This window comes from Patiria miniata, unplaced genomic scaffold (genome assembly GCF_015706575.1).
Source record: "Patiria miniata isolate m_02_andy unplaced genomic scaffold, ASM1570657v1 HiC_scaffold_5, whole genome shotgun sequence".
Taxonomy (NCBI): Eukaryota; Metazoa; Echinodermata; class Asteroidea; order Valvatida; family Asterinidae; genus Patiria; species Patiria miniata.
In genome coordinates this window covers 27,020,718-27,041,118 of record NW_024037072.1, presented here as the reverse complement: position 1 = coordinate 27,041,118, position 20,401 = coordinate 27,020,718, and the positions used below count along the sequence as shown (strand labels likewise).

The 20,401-nt window shown below is 40.8% G+C and overlaps 1 protein-coding gene across 1 annotated transcript; it reads right to left on the bottom strand.

The window, feature by feature from the left end:
* Nucleotides 1-358: 358 nt before the first annotated feature.
* LOC119741330 lies at nt 359-13,251 on the bottom strand. The gene is made up of 12 exons (XM_038217081.1): nt 13,247-13,251; nt 12,718-12,798; nt 8,372-8,443; nt 7,920-7,991; nt 7,342-7,485; nt 6,383-6,451; nt 5,913-5,993; nt 5,425-5,496; nt 4,891-4,944; nt 2,603-2,784; nt 427-1,670; nt 359-391 (listed from the first exon to the last, which is right to left on the bottom strand). Exons 1-12 carry the CDS (start codon nt 13,249-13,251, stop codon nt 359-361), a joined length of 2,109 nt encoding a protein of 702 aa, XP_038073009.1.
* Between the last annotated feature and the right edge of the window lie 7,150 nt (nt 13,252-20,401).

The following is a 20,401-nucleotide window of genomic DNA, read 5'->3' as shown; positions in this document are numbered from 1 at the left end:
GAGAATGAATTGATCATCCGCACCGAATAACAGAACGAAGAGGACTTGGAGGACTTTGCGAGCTAGTTCCACAATCTCCCAATACCAATATTGCTCCTTGTAGTTCTCGTCCAGGAAACTCACCCAGGTAATACTTTCTGAGCTTACTTCGATTGATTCTTCAAGAGGTAATTCGGAGCTAAGTCGTTCAAGAGAATCACCGATATGTGCAATTTCTTCATCTTCCGTATGTAGTGAATCACTAGGATGAGTCTGATCTGCATGACTGGCAGTATGGTAACTGCAAGACGAGCCCGTGTCGTCAGTATCAAGTAAAGACTGCTGGTCAATGTGACTGTGTGCCTGGATATCAGCAGTTTCAAGCTGATGACGGTTTTTCTTCGATGCTTGTCTACGACGATGTAACCATAACATGATAAGTAATACACTCGGGAAACCAACAACATAAGACACGGAAACCTCGGCAGCGTAGTTAAATGCAACATGTTGACTACTGTTACAGTCAACGGAGTAGTCGGATCTGAGCCGAGTAACGGTAACATTTTCATTTTCATTCAATGAGAATGTGACACATCCCGAAGGCAGTAAGCTAATGATGACAGCTGATAAGCTTGGGTATGCAACAAACAACAGAATGACAACAGCCAAGAGAATTCTCTCATTCGTTTTAGCCAGCGTATGTTTGCGAACCTCATCCGGTGCACTCTTCACCCGCAGATGGAATAGCCTAAAACCATAAATGCCCAATCCTAACAATATCACAGTAACCGAGAACGACGCACCAGCAATGAAAGCGATGTAAACATTGGGATAGGTGAAATCGGGAAAGTAACATCGAGGACTGACAATCACCTGCATCAAATTGGCCTCCAACAACTGCAAGAAGGAACCAAGTTCTACTAGTGTCTCCGGCCAGGAAAGTTCATTCATCACTTCGAATATCTCACCCATGATTTGATAAAAACCAAGTAGAATTTTAAACCGAGAGAACAGAACGCTAATGAGTGATCGACCGCTTCGTTTGTGTCGTCTGAGTTCTAGTAAGACAATCATGAGCAAAACTGCAAGGATGACAAGAGCTGCCAAGACTTCCAGTATCAACGCCCAAATCCCTGGACACTCAAAGCATTTATCCAGCCAAGCATAACTGCCTGCTTGACATTGTGTACACAGGAAACCGGCATGACCATCATCACACGTTGCGTTTATTCCAGCTGCAAGATTCTTACACGATTCGGAGGTAGGACATTTATGAACATTTGGTAACATTCCATCAAACCTTTCAGTGTGCCTGTCATAGCTATCATTGTAGGTGAGTAAATTTTTGACAAATTTCTTGTAGGACTGATAGTTTTCAGCTGGACCCCAGTCCCATGTCCACCAGAATCCTGGCAGAAGATGCTGATATTCTCCCGTACAGTTGATTCCTTTTTGGGGACACGGAAAACATTGATCGAACCTGTGTTTACGGTAGTGATTGGACGCACAGGGACATGCTCGGTATCCTGCATGAAAACTCTTATTGGTGCCTGTTGGACATACTGCGCAATCATAGATAGTTTTCCCAGGGTGTTTATTTTGTGGGACGTAAGTACCCTTATTACATTGCTTGCAATTCATACCAGTGCGTCGAATGGCGACTGATCCGGTGCTGTCCTGGTAAAATCCGCCTGGAAGAAAATCAGTACAATGTCTCAAATACAACAGTATTTTCACTTCGTTTAAAAAAAATGTTTGAGACTTTTGTTCCCGGCGGGGTCCGCCCAATAGTCCGAAGGTTCGACAGACCAAATGCGCAACTCTTCGAAAAGAGGGGGTTCGATAGTCCGACAATGAAATAAGGTTCTTTAATCCGAACATTTTGACGCGATAGTCCGAAGATTCGATAATCCGAAGGTTCATTGGTCCGAAGGTTCGGTAGTCCGAATTTAGAAAGGTTCATTAGTCCAAAGGTTCAACAGTCCGTAATGAAAACAAGGTTCAATATTCCAAAGGTTCATTATTACGAAAGTATAGTTCGATAGTTTAATGACAATTAGTTTTGAAAGTCCGAATCGACTACACAAGGTCCGATAGTCCGAATTGTCGGACTGACGAATCTGAACCCTATCGTCTATTTGGACTATCGAACCTTATCGTCCATTTGGACTATCGAACCTTATTGTCGATTCAGACTGTAGAATCCTATCGTGTAATCGGACTATTGAGCCTAGCCTTCATATTAATTAACCTTTTATGCTATTTTCGGAATAATGGGCCCTACGGACTATCCGAACCTACGGACTATCGAACCTCCGGACTATCGAACCTTCGGACTACGAACCTTCGGATAATCACCGTTCCCGTATTATGTCATTTTTTTTAATGTCTGTCCGTATTACTATCTCATTTTTTCAGCTTGTGCATGTCATATTGAAAAACGGTGCTGGCTTCATCGGTTATCAACCTTCTGTGGTTGTACATTGCAGGGCAATTCTTGACATTGGACAATTGCAATAATAGCAATTGTCAACTGAATGATCTCCATGTTGAAGAACTATTTGATATCAAATGTAAAAGAGATATGAAACATAGGCCTATCCTAAAATATACGAAGACATACCTGGAGGGCAGGGCTTACACCCACCAAACACTCCTCCATAGGTACCTTGAGGGCACGATGTACAATTAAATGTTTTTTTCACTTTCTCCAGATGTTTGCAGCTGAATCCACATTGATTCATTGCTTTACTGGTGGATTGCCCAACTATTATTGACGTAGCATACCAACGTCCAACTAAATCACTGAAAAGATCAATAAAATATATCAATAACCTGGCCAAACAATTCCACCAAGCCTTTTACGCAACATTTATCTATTTGACCACGGTGGAAAACCACAATAATTTACAAAATATTAATTGCTTCGAGTGGTGTACTAAAACTAGCCTTCCGAGATGATCCAAAATAAAATGCTCCATGGATCACCGAGGGAGGCTAGTTTAACTTCACCACGAGATTAAGCATTCAATATTTGTTTTATAACATTTCACCCACAGATTCTGCTTGGTTTTAGTATTTTAAATTATTTAAATCTGAACACAGTTAAAATAAACTTCATTTTCAATACAACATTGGTGGAAAATATATTTCTCTCTTCCAAACCATCCCTTCACGAAAAACTGCTCTGTGGCGCGCTCTCTTTGGAAAATACGCGCTACACGCAACGCTCAAGGTGCACAAAAATACCACGTCATGCATATAGAAGACTTGACTTAAGTCGGAATTGCTTTAAGTCGGTATCTTAAAACAAAAGTAGCAAAATCACTTAGTTTACGTCTTTCCAGATGCCCGACAAGGTACACTTCAGCGCGCGTTCCACTTCAGTGCCGTATAATGCGCACACATTGTATGTACATTGTACAGCACGCGCATTACACGTACATGTGTGTGCATGTCTTGCAGAGCATGTGGTGCAAAAGTTAGCAATTCTGCATCACTTGAAAATAACATGTACTTGTACATTTTTAACATGATGGTCCGGATTCGACGCATGAGGGCGCGCGTTATGTTCTGTAAGGACATATGCGATATGCGCTGTGAGTGGATTTACTATAGGCACAGACCGAGCGCAACCCAGACTTGGCCAAGTCTACGGATATAGTACTTATAGTATAGTACCTCTTTGTTGACAAACCTCAAATTCATGCAGTAAAATACTAGTACTTTTACCTTATTAATGCTTGCTATTTAACCTCTGTGAACAATTTCGGTTTCATAATTTAATCCAAAATTAAATCTGACGGTGGCGTCCGGAAATTGGGCACAAATTGGCGGAGTGTTCCCTAACATGGCGCACTTGATAAATTCTGATAAATAATTATTATTAATTATTAATAATTATTATCACTACTTACATACCCAGCCAGATGTTTGTCGGAGAATTATTTTCTAATGTTTCGGGGCATTTTCAAAGGGTTCACTTTGCACATGAAAATAAAATCGGAAAATCACTCAATAAATTTTTCTTCTAACTTTGTTACGTGTAAGTAAACTCGCGATTTATGAACAGGAGTGTTAAGAACTTGATGAAATTTCATTTTCTGTGAAGTTTCAGTTAAAACTTTTGCTCTAGCTAGGCGCTTCAGGCGAAACAATCAAAGTGCACCACGTTGGGGGCCGCGCCACGTTAGGGTACATCAACAAAAGTACTTTGGTTGCTACGGGTATAGTACTTTTAACCGTGCACAGAAAGATAGCAAAAATAAAAAGTGCCATGTGACTCGCTCTCGGCCAATCAAGACACAGAATCCGTAGGTGAGGTGTTATGAAAAATATACCTTTATCAGGGTACGCCATCTTGAAAATCATAGCGAGACAAACGGTTCAAACAAACATGGCGGCCTTTGACAGGCCGTGTTACGACCCAGGTTTTGGTAAAATCTGGACTTTTCCAGTTCACTCGGCTTCGCCACGTGAAATGGAAAAGTCCAGATTTTACCTTGCGATAATATTCCTCCCATTCCACGCTGATCCACTCAATATTTGTATATTTCCCATTCCCCATGGGCGGATAGTACTTTTTGAGCCGCGGCGTGAATGGGAACAATAACGAATGTCACGTGATGTGAGTTCTACCAATCAAATGACAAGGATCTGTATGTCGGTTATATAATAGTACCTGACGGGGCAATGGATTATGTTTCATTTACCGTTAGTTTAAAAACACTGCATTGCAACACTGCAACACTGCAACGATCTAATGATCGACGTTGTCAATACAATCGAACGGAATAAGGGGGTGAAATCAGGCCTTGAGATTCTCCTCTTCGGCCCTTAACTTACTGGACTTGATAAAGGTCATTGTTAAGCTTACTCTGTAAAAATCGGGTCTTTACAAACAATACCTACATGTTGAGGTCCACTCTTGTGAAGGGTACCACTTTGAGTGTGTTTTCCAATGATCTGAAGATGGAGAGATACGGTAAAGCGAAACACTCATGATTAAACAGTAATCGTATTGTTTTTGCGTTTCTACTTAAATGTATGGAAACCATTTGGCGTCATTTGTTGCGATAATCTTATTGAAAAGTGAAACGTCTATATTTGAAAACACTTTCATGCTTTTGCTGAAAACAAATGAGGGCGCTGTTGCTGCGATGTCATTTCAGCCCACAGACATATAAATGCGTTTATATGTCTGTGTTTCAGCCTGAGGCATTTTTAAGTAGGCCTATGTAGCCGACACTCAGTGACCAATTCAGAATTCCTTTCTCTTTAGCCATTCATCCCATTCGGTAATGGTAGTTACGCTACCGAAGTTATCCACAGTGCAAATTATGCAGTAAATATTGTTTACAGGAACCTTTCAAGCCAGTGTCCCTTATTATTATTTTTGCTTATTATTTTGCTTATAACTGAAGTCCCTGGATTCAATTGTCTTACACGTTGCAATTCTGTCCTAAATCTTGCCAGGCAGAATTGCAGATTTTGTCGAAGTAGTTGCGGTATAAAGATCTGAAAAACAATGTAGAAATTCGGATCATCAAAGCAAACCTCTAAGCATAAAATAAATCACATTCAGAAAATATATATATTCGTTTCTATTTTCATGGGTTTATTGACAGTAATGTTGATCATATTGTTGCAAGCATCTTTTCACACCCTTTTCAGAGAATAAAACATTTCATCTCAGTCTTAATGTTTTGACAACAAAATGTGTGTGTGGTTGTTTGTTTGATTGATACCGGCAGAAAGATGCCGAAGGAATTTAATTGAGTCATTAAGGGGGGGGGGATGAATAATAACCGAAATGACAATTTTATTACAAACACTAGTACCGGTAGTCTCCGTATTTCATGCATATTGCAGATTGGCAAACTTCAAAGATAATCAACGATAGCTTAACCTGTCTGAATCTTCTCAAGACTTACACGAGCTGTAGTGACTTGTTTCTTGTGGCAAATGGGTGTTCTCCAAGTCCATGCGATGTCAGCTTGTTGTGGAATAAATGTCTGCCATAAAATGTCAAATGTCTCATTCAGGCTCTGCATAATTAGTAACTTGAAAGACCAAAATGTATTCTATATATTTTCAAATTTGAAAAGCAGTTCAAAAAGATTCGATTTTTCGACAATGTAGAAATATTGGTTTGCACATAATAATCACAGATGGCTGAGTTCTGTACAAATGCACACAATGTATGAAAGGAATATGTCAACGCGGTGGTAATCCTTTTTTTAATTTAATTGCATTACAAAATCAAAAGTGTATAATAAGGTCGGGGGAAAAAAGGGTACGTTTAACCTGTCGAGGAAAGTTCTCGAAAAAAATAATTGTCCGACAAATTGTTAGGCTGGAAAACAGAAATTGTTAATGTAGTAAAATTCAATAAATTACTCACAGATTCACCAACTGTGTCTCTGAAAACACATAGTTATCTATCGTGTGGATCATATTGACGCCTATCACTCTGTTAGTATATTCAAACAACAAAAAGATTTCCAGATTAAACTTGAGGCATTCATTCCTTAGGAGTATTGTGGAAACAATTATAAATTGTCTAAAAAGCAGAAATTAAATACAGCAATTTGTAGCTTGGGGTGATGATTTTGGGGATTTTAGAATAGGGGTTTGCAGGTTTACAAGGTCAAATTAACGGTGGCAGTAGTTTTGTGATATAAACTGAAAAGCTCTTCCACGGAATGTACGCATACAACACACATAAATATATATAAATTTTGCTTACTTAGATTACAAAAGATCTTCATGAGAGTTTCGCCAATATCAGGGCTATGAGTCAAGCCAATATCAGCAGAAAACTGTGTGCTTATTGAAGCGTCGTAAAAACGGGCTATAGCGTTTGGACTTTGGAGGTTCTTGGTTTGGGATTTAAGTGGAATAGGGTTGGGGGTAAAGTTGAGGTTCAGGTTTTAGCTACATTCATAAGATGGAATTCATTTTTTTTTGCGTCAGGGTGATATAAATCAATATTAGGTTTTTGCCCTTCACCGACGTACAAACACTGTATACTCAGTGTGTTACCTCCCAAGTGAAAGTTGAAAAAAAATCACTCGGGTGGGACTCGCACCCACGACCTCCTGCTTTCTACTGCATGGGCTTCGAGATATATATGTGGGGCTCTGTAGATGTTTAGCTTTGTTTTGGTTTCTTGTTGAAGGCGCGGGCCCTGTGGGTTTGGGGTTTTGGAAGTTCAGAGATAGGGGGTTGCAGGTTTTCGAAAGTCTATGTTTGGGTGTTTAATGTTTCCAGGGTGTTAGGTTTGTTGCTTTAATGCTTTTTGATATGGTGATTGGATATTGGGTTGGGTTCAGTTGTTCTTTCAGGGGCTCAACATCTTACAATTCTCGCAAAGAATGGAGTCCGTCAAACATCCCTTTTCTAAGTTCTTTTATGTAGTTGAGTTGAAGATATAGATGTCGAAGTTTATGTTGAGACTTCAGAAGTTCCGCCGGAAACGAAGAAAGATTATTTTTAGACAAGTCTCTGAAAGAAATGAAAGCAGTTTTGTTAGACAGAGTAGCATATGGGTTTAGATTACAACAAACAGACACGCTATCTGTATTAATTACATATATTTGTGTTATTTGAAGGGGACGAATAAAAAGTGAGGGGACCACTTTGTCCTACCGATCTGTATTCTCACTGAGAATGCCTAAACAGGCTATAGGGCTTTAATCATCGTGAGATTTGAACAATCTGTGTAAATCATTGACGGTCTGTGGTCTAATATTTAGACCACAGGTTTTAAGAGCTTTTATTGAAAGCTCAATTCAACAAGTGAAAGTAGTTGTCATGATATCTAACTACGAAATGCTGCTGTACGTTCGCTACACTTCGAGCAGAATTCAAACTATTTGGACACCGTCCCAATTGTGCTATCATATATACGTCTGCCATCAGCTGTGGTTCTCACTTACAACGTGTGAAGTATCGTTATGTTGTCAAACCAGTCCTCGGGAAGTGACGATATCTTATTGATACCCAAATGTCTGCAAGAGAAAAGAAGCGTTTTAATAAATGTTGACTTGAGTAATTCGAACAACTGCTTTGATTGTCAAAAATTTGAGATTTATTTTTATATTTAGCCTGCTTTCCATTGGAGGTATACTCCATTAGGAGGCCTATACTATTGAACTAAATATCCCATTAAATAACTCACATATTACATGTACTATTGAAATAGCTTCTGTGACTTAACCCAAGACTTAAATTAGATGAGAGGTCTTTATCACAATCTTCTGTGTAAAATTCGTAAAGAAAAATATGTAGATCAAGACGGACACAGATAGTTATTTCATTTGTATCGAGCTCATAGAAGCTCACTTTTACATCTCTAACAGTTTGTGAGTATCACTGAAAGTCTACTTACATTGATTCAATGGAGCTCACACCTAGGAAAGCATCGGGTGCTACCTCTGAAATGTTGTTGTTGCTGAAGTTTCTGTTATTTGTATGAAAAGTACATGATAACGTTTTTAGGTTATGAAACGAGAAGATGTACTAGATGGCCATGTCGAGAAGATGGCCATGTCGACATGGCCAACCGACCTTTTAAAACGAGGATGTTATATAAATGTCTCCGCCCTATACCCATTTTTCTGGCACACATATTATACAAATATTGAATGCTTCGAGTGTTGTGGTAAAACTAGCCTCCCGAGGTGTCCACGTACATTCTGTTTTCCCGAGGCGAAGCCAAGGGAAAATAGAATGCTCCATGGATCACTGAGGGAGGCTAGTTTTACTTCAGAACGAGGTAGAGCATTCAATATTTGTTTTATAACACCTCACCCACAGATTCCGCTTGGTTTTAATATTCTTAATCTAATTACAGTTCAAATAAACTTCAATTTCAATACCAAATTGGTGACAAATGTATTTCTCTCTTCCAAACTACCCCTTTGCGTAATGTTTGAACCCAACTCTGTGGCGCGCTGTCTTTGGAACAAAACGCGCTACGCACAACGCGCAACGCGCACACTAGCATGCATCATAGATATAGAATAAAAATACTTGATCGGCAGTGCGTACAGACACGCGTTCTGCCATGCGCGGCGCATTTTTTTAGCGCGTGGGACAAAAGTTGCGTTACGCGCACCTTTTTTCTGTAGGTTTGTATGGAAAGATATATGTTCATGTCCGTAAAAGTAATATTTTTGACCTGTAGTAGTTATTTCCCCCAAAAAATTCAAAATGGGTTATCAAGCTGCATGTTCATTTCGAAGTTTGGTCCATTTTATTTCTCGTATTTATTTTCCACTTTAAAATGCTTGCGCGCGTTGCTTAAAAAACCTTTCCATCCAGTTTGTTTGAGTGCTATTTTCTTCATCAACAAACAGAATATTCCCGCAGTTGTTGCGCTGTCCTTTAATCTAAATTCACGGCAGCTTTTAAGGGACAACACCTAAAATATTGTTTTTCTCCATTGTCCCTCCTCATGGTATGACATACGCAGTATATCAGATGCACTTTTGTACTGTTGGATACTGGGGGGCCGGGGATGCACGCCCCTCCCTCAGCCCTTCACATCAAAAAAATAGAACAGATAAATTTGTGTTATTTTGCCCTTGTGACGTATCGTTTTTGGTTGCTAATGGTATAGTTCTTTGGTTGCTAAGGGGAAAGTACTTTTGGCCGTGCACAGAAAGATAGCAAAATAAAAAGTATCATGTGACTCGCTCTCGGCCAATCAAGACACAGAATATGTGGGTGAGGTGTTATAAATAAATCTAGGCCTACTTTTGTACGTCAGTGTCTTGGCACTAAACGCACAATCCCTCTAGCTATCCGCTCCGTTTACAAGCACCCCCTCACCAGCAAAGGAAGTACAGTTGGGGGTGACCGACTGACGCCATCTTGCCTGACTGCAATTCATTTACCGCGAAGCGCGGCCACTGCGTGTAAATAGAACAAATCCCTTGGTGTACGTGCGTCACACACAAGGAACGGTGCACGTCAACCAGTGAAATGCCCGTCCATGGAGCGTCGTTGTTAGGTAAAAGGGCGCCCTCTTTTGGAAGCGCACGGAGCTCATTGTATGGAATATCCTCTGGCGAGTAGGTAAACAATCTCTTATATGGTGATAGACGCGCGCGTGGTGCGTACTGCGTAATGTTGCACAGAACGCGAGGAGCACCAGGGTAGTGTGGTGATTGGCTAAATAATAACCCTATGTACTAATTACGTCACGCAATGTTTACCGCAGTGCATTGCAGTGTTGTAGTCGAGACCGGACAGTCCGAGACCGAGACCAAGACCAAGACCTGAAGTTTCGAGACCGAGACTGAGACGGAGACCAGCCACTTCAAGGCGGACCGAGACCTAGACAGATATGGTCCAAGACCGAGACCGCAAATAATAAATAACAAAATAATAATAGGACTGAACTTCTACCAAGACTTGTAAACCTGATTTTAAATAATACTGCTAGTGAAACTTAAGCGATCCCATCGCATGCTAGCAATTTTTACACAGTTAGTTAGTATGGGTACTTGTCAGTGTCCCCTAAACAAAATGGAAGATTTCTATTGTTTTAACACTAGTGATCTAGGCCTTTGACCCCCAGAAGCAACAGGCATCTTAAGACTACCAAGAACAAATAACAAACTAAATTTTAAGTTCCTAGTGAAGTTTTTCTCAAGTTATCGTGCTGACAAGAGTTAACCTAACCAAAACTTCCGGTATACTCTTGAGGACAATGATTTGTGTTTCCCTTTGTCCCTGTGATATAACACTCTCCCATAGACTATAAGCACACAAACTTACTACAGAGGACCGTTTTGAACAAAAGACCCAATTCCCGAGGACTGAAAGGATCTTTTGTTCTCCCTTCGTGTGTCGTCCTCTGGGGTAATGTAGAACACGCGTGTTTACGTTACATACGTAGTGTGGACATTCTTATGTTTTCGTGTAGTTAAGAAAAACCTGTGAAAAAAATCATTTTACTTAAACTGTGAAAACTCTTTCAGCCCATTTTCCCCCAATGTTTCCCTTTAGTGTTTCTCTTCATTTCGCCACGGATAAACCTAACCCAAAAATGCCTCTAAACCTGTTTTCCAGAGGGGGGAAACATTGTGTGGACGTGGGCAAGTCCACACAACGTTGCTGCTACCTAGTTTATGTGGACATCTTTTGTTCGATAGGAAGTCCACACAGTGAATGTAATGCTCGGTGCACACACATAATCACAATACCCCCTCCGGCTTATACAGCCAGGGGATAAAATTTGGAGCTAGAGACTATTAAATTGCAGCAGTACGACTACTTTTGGGATCCGGGACTTTCCAACGTGCAGTCCGAACCAACCACGATATATAACGATACGTTAACAAACTTAGGTTGACAACAATGATACGGGCTAGCAAATGTTTTAAACTATCAACGGTACTGAACGAAGCGAACACATAGTAAACGGGCGAGCTGTAAATGCTACATATTGCCGGTCTCGACCCGAGACTGGCCAAAATAACGAGACCAAAGGGGACCGAGACCGAGACCAAGACCGAGACCACAGCTCCCGAGACGGAGACCGAGACCAGCAAAAAGTGGTCTCGAGACCGGTCTCGAGATTGTTTACTACTCCTCTCGAGAGGATATTCCATACCACAGCGAGAGGGGTGTTTAAAAAAAACAATGAAGTAAAACTGTTCAACAAAATCGTTGGATATGTATAATTTTTGTATTCATAATTTTTGACTTGTGTCGACTTTTTGACTCAAAAAGTATTACAAACCGTATCGGGTGAATGTACGCTGATAATGGCTCGAGCCGAACCGGCTAAGCATTATTATTCCCATATTGTCAAAGAAGCCACATATGAATGTCTATGCTGTGGAATCGTGGTAGACCGTCGCGTCTTGGGTGACATGAGCATTGTTGAGACTATTTTGCGTCGGAATGCCGCTTGTTTCAAGAGAATGACACGATTTTTCAGTTTTGTGACCCGAGTATTATTTTTCTGCTTGATGCCGACGGTTTCGCCGTGGCGCAAGCAAATGGCAGATTGACCTGAGGCCGGCTCAATTCGTAGGATTTGTGCACGACATCGCGTAGCTACAATCGGCTCATTGAGAACGTGTCTCGGACGCTAAATTCAGGCCCCATTTAAAGCATGATTCAGCACAGGGGCGGATCCAGGAATTTTCGCAGGGGGGGGGTTTCATCAGCAAAAAAATCTGAAAATGTACACAGGTTTTTTTCTCTGTATATACTTGGCCTCCGTAAAATCCAAAACTGGGGGGGGGGGGGGGGGGGCTTGTACCATATTTCAATAGGGAATAGGGGGCGCTGTTCAAATTCGATGATTACTAAGACTAGATAACAGAATGGTATTTTGAACAGGCAAACATTATACCAATACAACTTTTTTGGAGTGTCACAGCAGGGGGGGGGGGTTGCCTTTTTTCAGGAATTTGAATGGAATTTTTGTTTTGACAGAGCTTGGGGGGGGGTTGACCCCCAAACCCCCCTCTGGATCCGCACCTGCAGCAACTTTTGATTTGAAATCAAGATCTTTGTTTTTCTCGAAATGTACATGCAGCTGAAACTTAGCTGAAACGGCATTAGGTTAGTTGTGTAGCACTCTTCTTTCGATTTGGAGCACGTTTGTTGCTTTTAACAAACTAACAAAATGCACAAATCACAAATGATGGACTGTACCTTTAACAAATTGTCTATGTCTTGCTGATGTGCACATAAAGGTAAATTTTAACTTACATTTCATATATCTCTTTTTTCTTGCCATATTCGTAGAAGAGTTTGGAAGGGATTGTAGACAATGTGTTGTTGGATAACTCTCTGAACACAAACAAAAGGTTTTTTTAAGATAGAAAACTTCGTATTTTTAATTATAAATTAATATTAAGACACCACAATAACATTGTTATTTCCAACATTGAACTAGGGATTGAAAGTCATAACAGTTTGAAAGAGTCTTTCCTGAGGAAACTGGAGTTAAAACCGGAACTCCTGGACTGAATGAATTTCACTAACAGCCGTATCCCCGCATGGTTTTAGTTGGATGGAGCAAAGATTTACTCTTTAAGGAAAAAGCTTTATCCAATGTCTTAGTGATTTAAGGTTCCGACAGGTTTTTTTTCTGTTTACAAGAGTAAGTCGATTTTTCGTTATTAAAAATGAAGTTTGAAATTCTCCTCATGCTTTTCGTAATTATTATCCTTTTGATATGGGCTCCAATGACCACGTTTAATTATTGTGTTTATGAACACTGTGTCTGCAGACATACCTCATGACGATCTATTATAGATTAAATCGGCGGGATAACTAAAAAAATAATAGCTTGAAGCCTTTTTCAAGGAAACCTCATTGAGTGCTATGTTTCAGTTTCCAAGCCCGACTCAGTTTCGAAAACATTTTCTTAGATCAGTTTTCCTCTACTGACAGCAAAACCAGTCGTAGCAAAATATACAGAGACGTATACTTACATGTTTAAAGGACTGTCCACTCGACTGAACGTATAAGGGCCTAAACGGGTCAATCCATTGTCTTGCAAGCTGATATACAACCTTAATTAATCAATTGAAAGAAATAAAATAAACTCAATAAACACTTTCTATTTTCACATCACCATCACCGAATCATTTTGTCCTTGCAACTTCCACACTTTGTCTTCCTCGTTATAACTGTGACTTCATTTTACTTTAGGCCTATGTGTCATCAGTCATATCTTAATTCGGAAAATTTCTACCCTTTTACTTAACCTGCCAGAAGTACTTTTTGAGTCGTGCAGAAATTACCATAGAACATTGTCAGCATGAGCGTAGAGGAGGGCAAAGCACATGTTCCCCAAAATCCCTATGTTTTCCATGATTTTCCTGATTGATCTTTTTTCGAGGGTGGGCAGGGACATTTGCCCCCTCACCCATTAAATTAACAACAATATGATTTCGCGCCTCTTTTTCCCTCTTTTTTTGCTCTTCCGGGGGGGGGGGGCAAGGACCCCCCTAACCACCCCCCCCCCCTTCGCGACGCCCATGATTGTCAGGTGGCATTCCCGATCCTAACTTTACGTATTACTTTTTGTATACTGATAAGAGACATGGGAGCCGAATTTCTGTCAGGCTAAACCTCTTTCATATTAAATTCGTAAACAAGAACACTGAGTACTTACGACGATGATTCAACACCTAAACCCTCAGCCATGTTTGAATCAAAACTCTTCAGACGATTGCTGTGCAGACGTCTATGTGAATGAATGAATCAAAAATAAACGCGCATTTTCAAGATTTAGATTTTTTATCCGAACGATTTTATTTCCTGTAACAAATTAATTTGCTAGTTTGAATGTACAGACTTTATAAATCAGTAATAAAAAGAAATTGTTTTCAACATGGCGCTAATGGAGTTCACAAAGTTTTGAGAGAAATGCTATAAGTAGATGTATGCAGGCCTACTTGAATATGCAGTAGTAAATGTATACAGGATATGGTGTCGAGATTTATAGGCCAATTATTTTTAGCTTTTTTTTCAAGCTTGGATTGTACAGACAAGGTGGGGTACTATTTTGCTTTTTTGGTGTCCTCATGTACATTGGCGCCTCCATAATTTGCTTTGGTACCCTCGATCATTTGCCTTGGTGCAATTTCCCATTCCTTGGTGCTCTTTGGTAAAAAAAATATTGAGGAGGTGCGGCAATAGAGGGCCTGTTGGAGCTACCGCTCCAACATTTAAAAAAAAGAAGAAGATTGACGCGCATGATTAAAATCGACGTGCGCGCTGACCAGAGACCAACTATTTTTCTTTGGGGGGGGGGAGCCTTATTCGTAAACAGTAGTTGCAAAAGCGCATGCGTACAATAGGTTCTGCGTGGTTTAAGAACTGATTAAGTAGCAGGACGCTCCTAATTCAAAAGTAGATATTAATAAATTAATAACTTATCGTGGACCGATTTTTTTCAATCGATGTGTTATTGGAAACTCTTTTTAATGTTATGCTACACAATTACCAATTACATTTGAAAATATCTTTTTCGGGGTGCCACACCCAAAAAGCACGCATAGTATTTCTTTAACGCAAAACGTTTGTTTCTTGTACATTATTTTTTTTGTCCCTGATCTTTACTAATTAGTAATTTCCATGATGATAAAGTAGGATTTATTTGTGGGACTTCATGTGTGTGTTTTTTTTTTTTGGGGGGGGTGTTTGTTATGGGTCTAGTGGGTATAACTACGATTTACTTATTAAGGAAGAATGGATATAAAATACAGAATTTAATGAGAACAGCTACTTACAAGGTTTGAAGGCTGTTAAGGGGTAGGAACGATCCAACTTGTATATAAGATATCTGATTGTCATCCAAGTGCCTATCAAACATACAGAAGAAGTTATTTTCAAGGGCATGTATAGGCTTTGTGAATAGCAATATCCAAGGCGTTAGGCTATTCTACCGTTATTCCTGCAGGATTTTTTGCAATCACCTTAAAGTTATTGGATGTCATCATGAACATTTGATTGGAGTGATCAACGTTTTTCAGACCATCTACTGTGTGGATGAATTGTCTTGTAAAATAACAAAACTGAGTAAGTTACTGCGAAAGATTTTTTTTTCGTTCCAGCATTTTTGCAGTTTGGTACACCATATCAAAATATGTATTACTGTCTGTCAAAATACACTGAATTTATGAAAATAATTAGCATGTATTTCACGTATTCCTGAAAGTTTCGTTATAGAGTAGGCTAATTCTGGTCGTACCGATCCAACAAACCCACAACAAAATATCGGATTTGCGCGAGCGGGTACCCCTTTGGGCCAGAAAAAAACGGAGAGTCCCTCAGAAAAAAATTGTATCACCTTTATACTGCTCTCATAGCTAGATTTCCCTTGAACATCAATGGGATCCGCCCCTTAATTGCCTACTCGAAATCAAGTCTGAGGCTGCAGTAATTGTGAAATAATTGTAAGCTTAACTTATTTTGTCCAAAGAGCTGAACGTGTCAGCAGTTCAAATAACGGTGAATGGGTCAATGGTGAAAACAAAAGTTGAACATTAAAAACTGCTTTATGGTCCCAAACATATTAATGATGTATGGTACATTTAATTTTAGGGATGTAGTCTACAAGTCTTCATTTTTACAAAGTCCAGCCACATGTAAACCATACGTCAGTGACAAATATAAAAGTGGATAAACATTCAACAATGACACTGGTAGGCATACCTGTGTTGGTTACAGTGGCGTAGCCACGGGGGGGCGTGGGGGGGACAGCCCCCCCCCCCATGAAACCGTGTTGCCCCCCCCCCCTTCCCAGTCGCCCCCCCCCCACTGAGATTTTGATTTTCTAAAGAAATTATCATTGATATACATGACGCCCCCCCCCCCATGAAATGCTCCAGCCCCCCCACCCCCCCCCCCCCCCCCCCCCCCCCCCCACAGAAAAATCCTGGCTACGCCACTGGTTGGTTACAACCCTTTGTTAAAGCTGAAGCGAACAGTTTTTGAGCTGATTGGGTCTGATTTGTGATGGACTCGAATGCGTCCCATTTTGAGATAAAACAATCTGGTGTAATCCGAAAATGAGGTTTTGCATCGGGAAATTCATTTGATACTTACAAGTACAGAAGTTCGGTGAGGTTCTTGAAGTCGTCCTTCTTTATGTTCGTCAATCTATTTTGTCTGAGTATTCTGAAATATAATCAAGACATACATGATGTCCGGTCATACAAAGGAAAACCATATCCCAAAAGACGCATGTATTACCTATTGTACCGTTGGCTAATTACACTTTTATTAATGTTGTTCAACCGTTAATCAAAAGCACCGGTACCCCTTTTAGCGGAAGCTCAACATGTCGCTTATAAACATGTCAATTTATTAAATTGGTCTTTCGGATTGGTCTTTCGGATTGGTCTTTGGAATTGTTTCAAAGCTGTTGTACACGGCGAGTCAAAAAAGGGTATCCCACATGACATCCCATATTTTTGTTAAGACGTTCTAAGCTTTGAGATCTTAAATAAAAGAATCATTCAAATCGCTCGTGTACTTTTCCAGTTATGAAGAACACCATTTTATATTTTTGTCCGCGGATCACAATAAAGGTATTAGACTTAGAATCAAGTCGGTAATTGTTCTACCGCGTAACAACCCGAGGTTACCAGCACGCGGTATAATAACACGCGGGAACGATTCCTGCATCCTCGGACCCCATAATAGCTTGCGTTACGTCTCGATAGTCCGAAGTCCCATTGGTCCGAAGTCTTATTGGTCCGAAGTCTTATTGGTCCGAAGTCCCATCGGTCGAAGTCCCATCGGTCCGAAGTCCCATCGGTCCGAAGTCCCATTGGTCTGAAACATAATACTGTGTAGTTCCTCTTGTTCAGGTTGACTAACCCTAACCCTAACCCTAACCCTTGCCCTAATCCTTTGGGGCGTCGGACCAATGGGACTTCGGACCAATGGGACTTTGGACCAATGTGACTTCGGACCAATGGGACGTTTATACCAATGGGACGTTTATACCAATGGGCTGTCAGACCAATGGAACTTCGGACCAATGTGACGTCGGACCAATGGGACTTCGGACCAATGGGACTTCGGAGCAATGGGACTTCGGACCAATGGGACTTCGGACCAATGGTCAGTGATGTAGTGCCTTGATGCTGGGCATTGGCCTTAAGGCTGCCTTAAGGCTGGACTTTAGGGCCTTGGCCTCGATGCTTGAGGGCAAAAACCTTGGCCTTGGCCTTGAGGGATCAGTGCCTTACAATTTTGAGTCAAGGCTCTTCAAGGCCCATAGATTTTTGCATTTTTCAGATAAATCTGTTTGAAATTTTGCTGTTACAATTTTAATTGTGTTACCATGGAGGAGGGAAACACCCTATAGATTTGTGTGTTGGGCACACTTTCACTTTTATAACATCACATTTTGTTACCACTACAATGATATTGCTGCAATAATTTTCTGTACACTTTAGAAGTAAAGCCACACAAAGTTTGAGTGAGCTACTTTTTTTCTTACTGATGATCAATCTGATTGGTTGTATATGTCTCCCTGATAAGTGCTAAAGATTTGCATGTATCTGTTTTAGGTAATTCTAATATTTCAGACCATGTTGGCCCAGCAAATAAAAATTCCCCAAATCAGTTTCTTGGATCCCCTTTTGTTACACTCGGGAGAATTGTGCGTCAATATAGAAGTAAATCAGTAAGATTTGAGGCTTTGCATGGTGAAGAAACTAAATAATGAAAGGTTTGCGGAAACACCATGTGCGAATAATTTCTCAACTAAGAGAATGGTTCTGAAAAGAACCAGAGGTATAAACTCGACGTTCCGGTCAGTATGCTCTGACCGTCTTCAGGAGAGTGCCTAAACTCTAAGAAAGTGAATACTTAAGTAGCAAAAGATGAAATCAATGGAGTGTGAAGTTGCATCCTGTGAGGATGCCACGTGGACAGGATCCTAGAGCAAGCTCAGTGCCCACTGAAGTGGAACAGTAGGGTTGCAGTGTCAGTAGAGGGAGGACCTAGGGTATAGGAGACCCATCAGTCTAAGGTAGTAGCTGAGGACCTAGGGTATAGGAGACCCATCAGTCTGGAGAAGTGGGAGCCAGATGTCGTTGAGGTGAAACGCGATGTCTTGCGGAACTGTGTTGTGCTTGCGGATCTCGATGGCTTCCCGTATGCGTCTTGGATGCCAGAACTGGATCGGTGCGATGAGTTCGGCCGCATCCCAATCAACTTACTTTGTGGAAGAGGAAGAGGAGATTATTTTTTATTATATTATATCCTCACAGGATGCAACTTCACACTCCATTGATTTCATCTTTTGCTACTTAAGTATTCACTTTCTTAGAGTTTAGGCACTCTCCTGAAGACGGTCAGAGCATACTGACCGGAACGTCGAGTTTATACCTCTGGTTCTTTTCAGAACCATTCTCTTAGAAGTAAATCATTATTTCGTTTTAGTTAAACCATATTCATGAAGACCTGAACTTATACTTTAATAGATACAATGCAGTCATAAAACATTGTACGTGAGCATTTTGATTGCAATTTAAGACAAGTTGTTCTTCATAATGAGCGATTCGTGATGATGTGTCATGTGACTATAATTAGTTCTATATTAGTAGTCATTTTAACGGGGCCTTGGCCTTGGCCTTGGCCTTGAGGGAAAATGCAAAAATTTATGGGCCTTGAAGAGCCTTGACTCAAACTTGTAAGGCACTGATCCCTTAAGGCCAAGGCCAAGGTTTTTGCCCTCAAGCCTCGAGGCCAAGGCCAAGGCCCTAAAGTCCAGCCTTAAGGCAGCCTTAAGGCCAAGGCCCAGCATCAAGGCACTACATCAGTCGATTCCATGGAGCTATATTAAATTGATTCCAAAATCTTGCTACCAAAATTGTACGGAGCGCTCTGATTTGCTAAGAATCAGGATGATATGAATATTTATATTTACCTGTTATTTACTCATCTAGGTGCACATACGACTTTCCCAAGGGGGTATTATCACTGACCTGAGTGGACTTACGTGTAGTCTAGGAGCTAGACGTTATGGTTTGATTCGCGATAACCTGCCGCAGCAAGACCCCGACGCCACAACCAACCATAGAGCTTTATTAAATTACTAGAGCACTGACTCATGTACAAAGTGATGCCTGCTGGGCATATCCATGTTTGTGCACAAACCCATGGAAAACTCAAAATTGTGAACGGCTTTTGTGCGGCTATTTGCCTATATGCGTTTGTGCGTCATCGAAGCCGATACGCCCAAAACCGAAACTCTTCGCAAATCAAAGAGTTATATTAAATTACTAGAGCGCCAACTCCTCATTCTTGCGCGCGGAGACGCTTTGAAGCCATTTGCAGCCGTCCTGGGCGCAGACATTTTGAATTCATGTGCGTGTTTGTAGAACACATGACGGTAAGTGGCCGTGTCACGCCAACCTCGTTCACCTTGGGTACGATCTTGCTGCGCCATGTTGTTTCCCATCATGCCTTGCGCGATCTTAACCACTGGAATTGTGTAATTTAAATGTGTCAAAGTATGACACATTATAATTAGGCTGCAGTTTATCCGTTTTACGTGCCGACGCCATCTTTAAAATGTTAAAAGTTGTGATTTTGAAGAATCAATCCTTTCAAACATAACGTTTGGACGTTGCGTTATTTAGCAAAGATTTGTATTAAATGTACGTACCTCTTTCGTCCCTTCACAACCGAAGATATGGGGTTTTTTTTGCGAAAATCGAGGCTGCCATAATCCATATCGTACTGACGTTACGTGCAAAGCACGCGAGCGCATTATGGGCGCGCCCGGCGTGCAATTTTCGGAATGCGCGCGCAGTACGCTAGTGAATAGCCAATCAGCGTCATTTACGTCATCATCACGACCTGGGGTTAGTGTACAAGGAACGCGCACGCGCCCCTGGAGTCGAGGCTGGTGTCACGC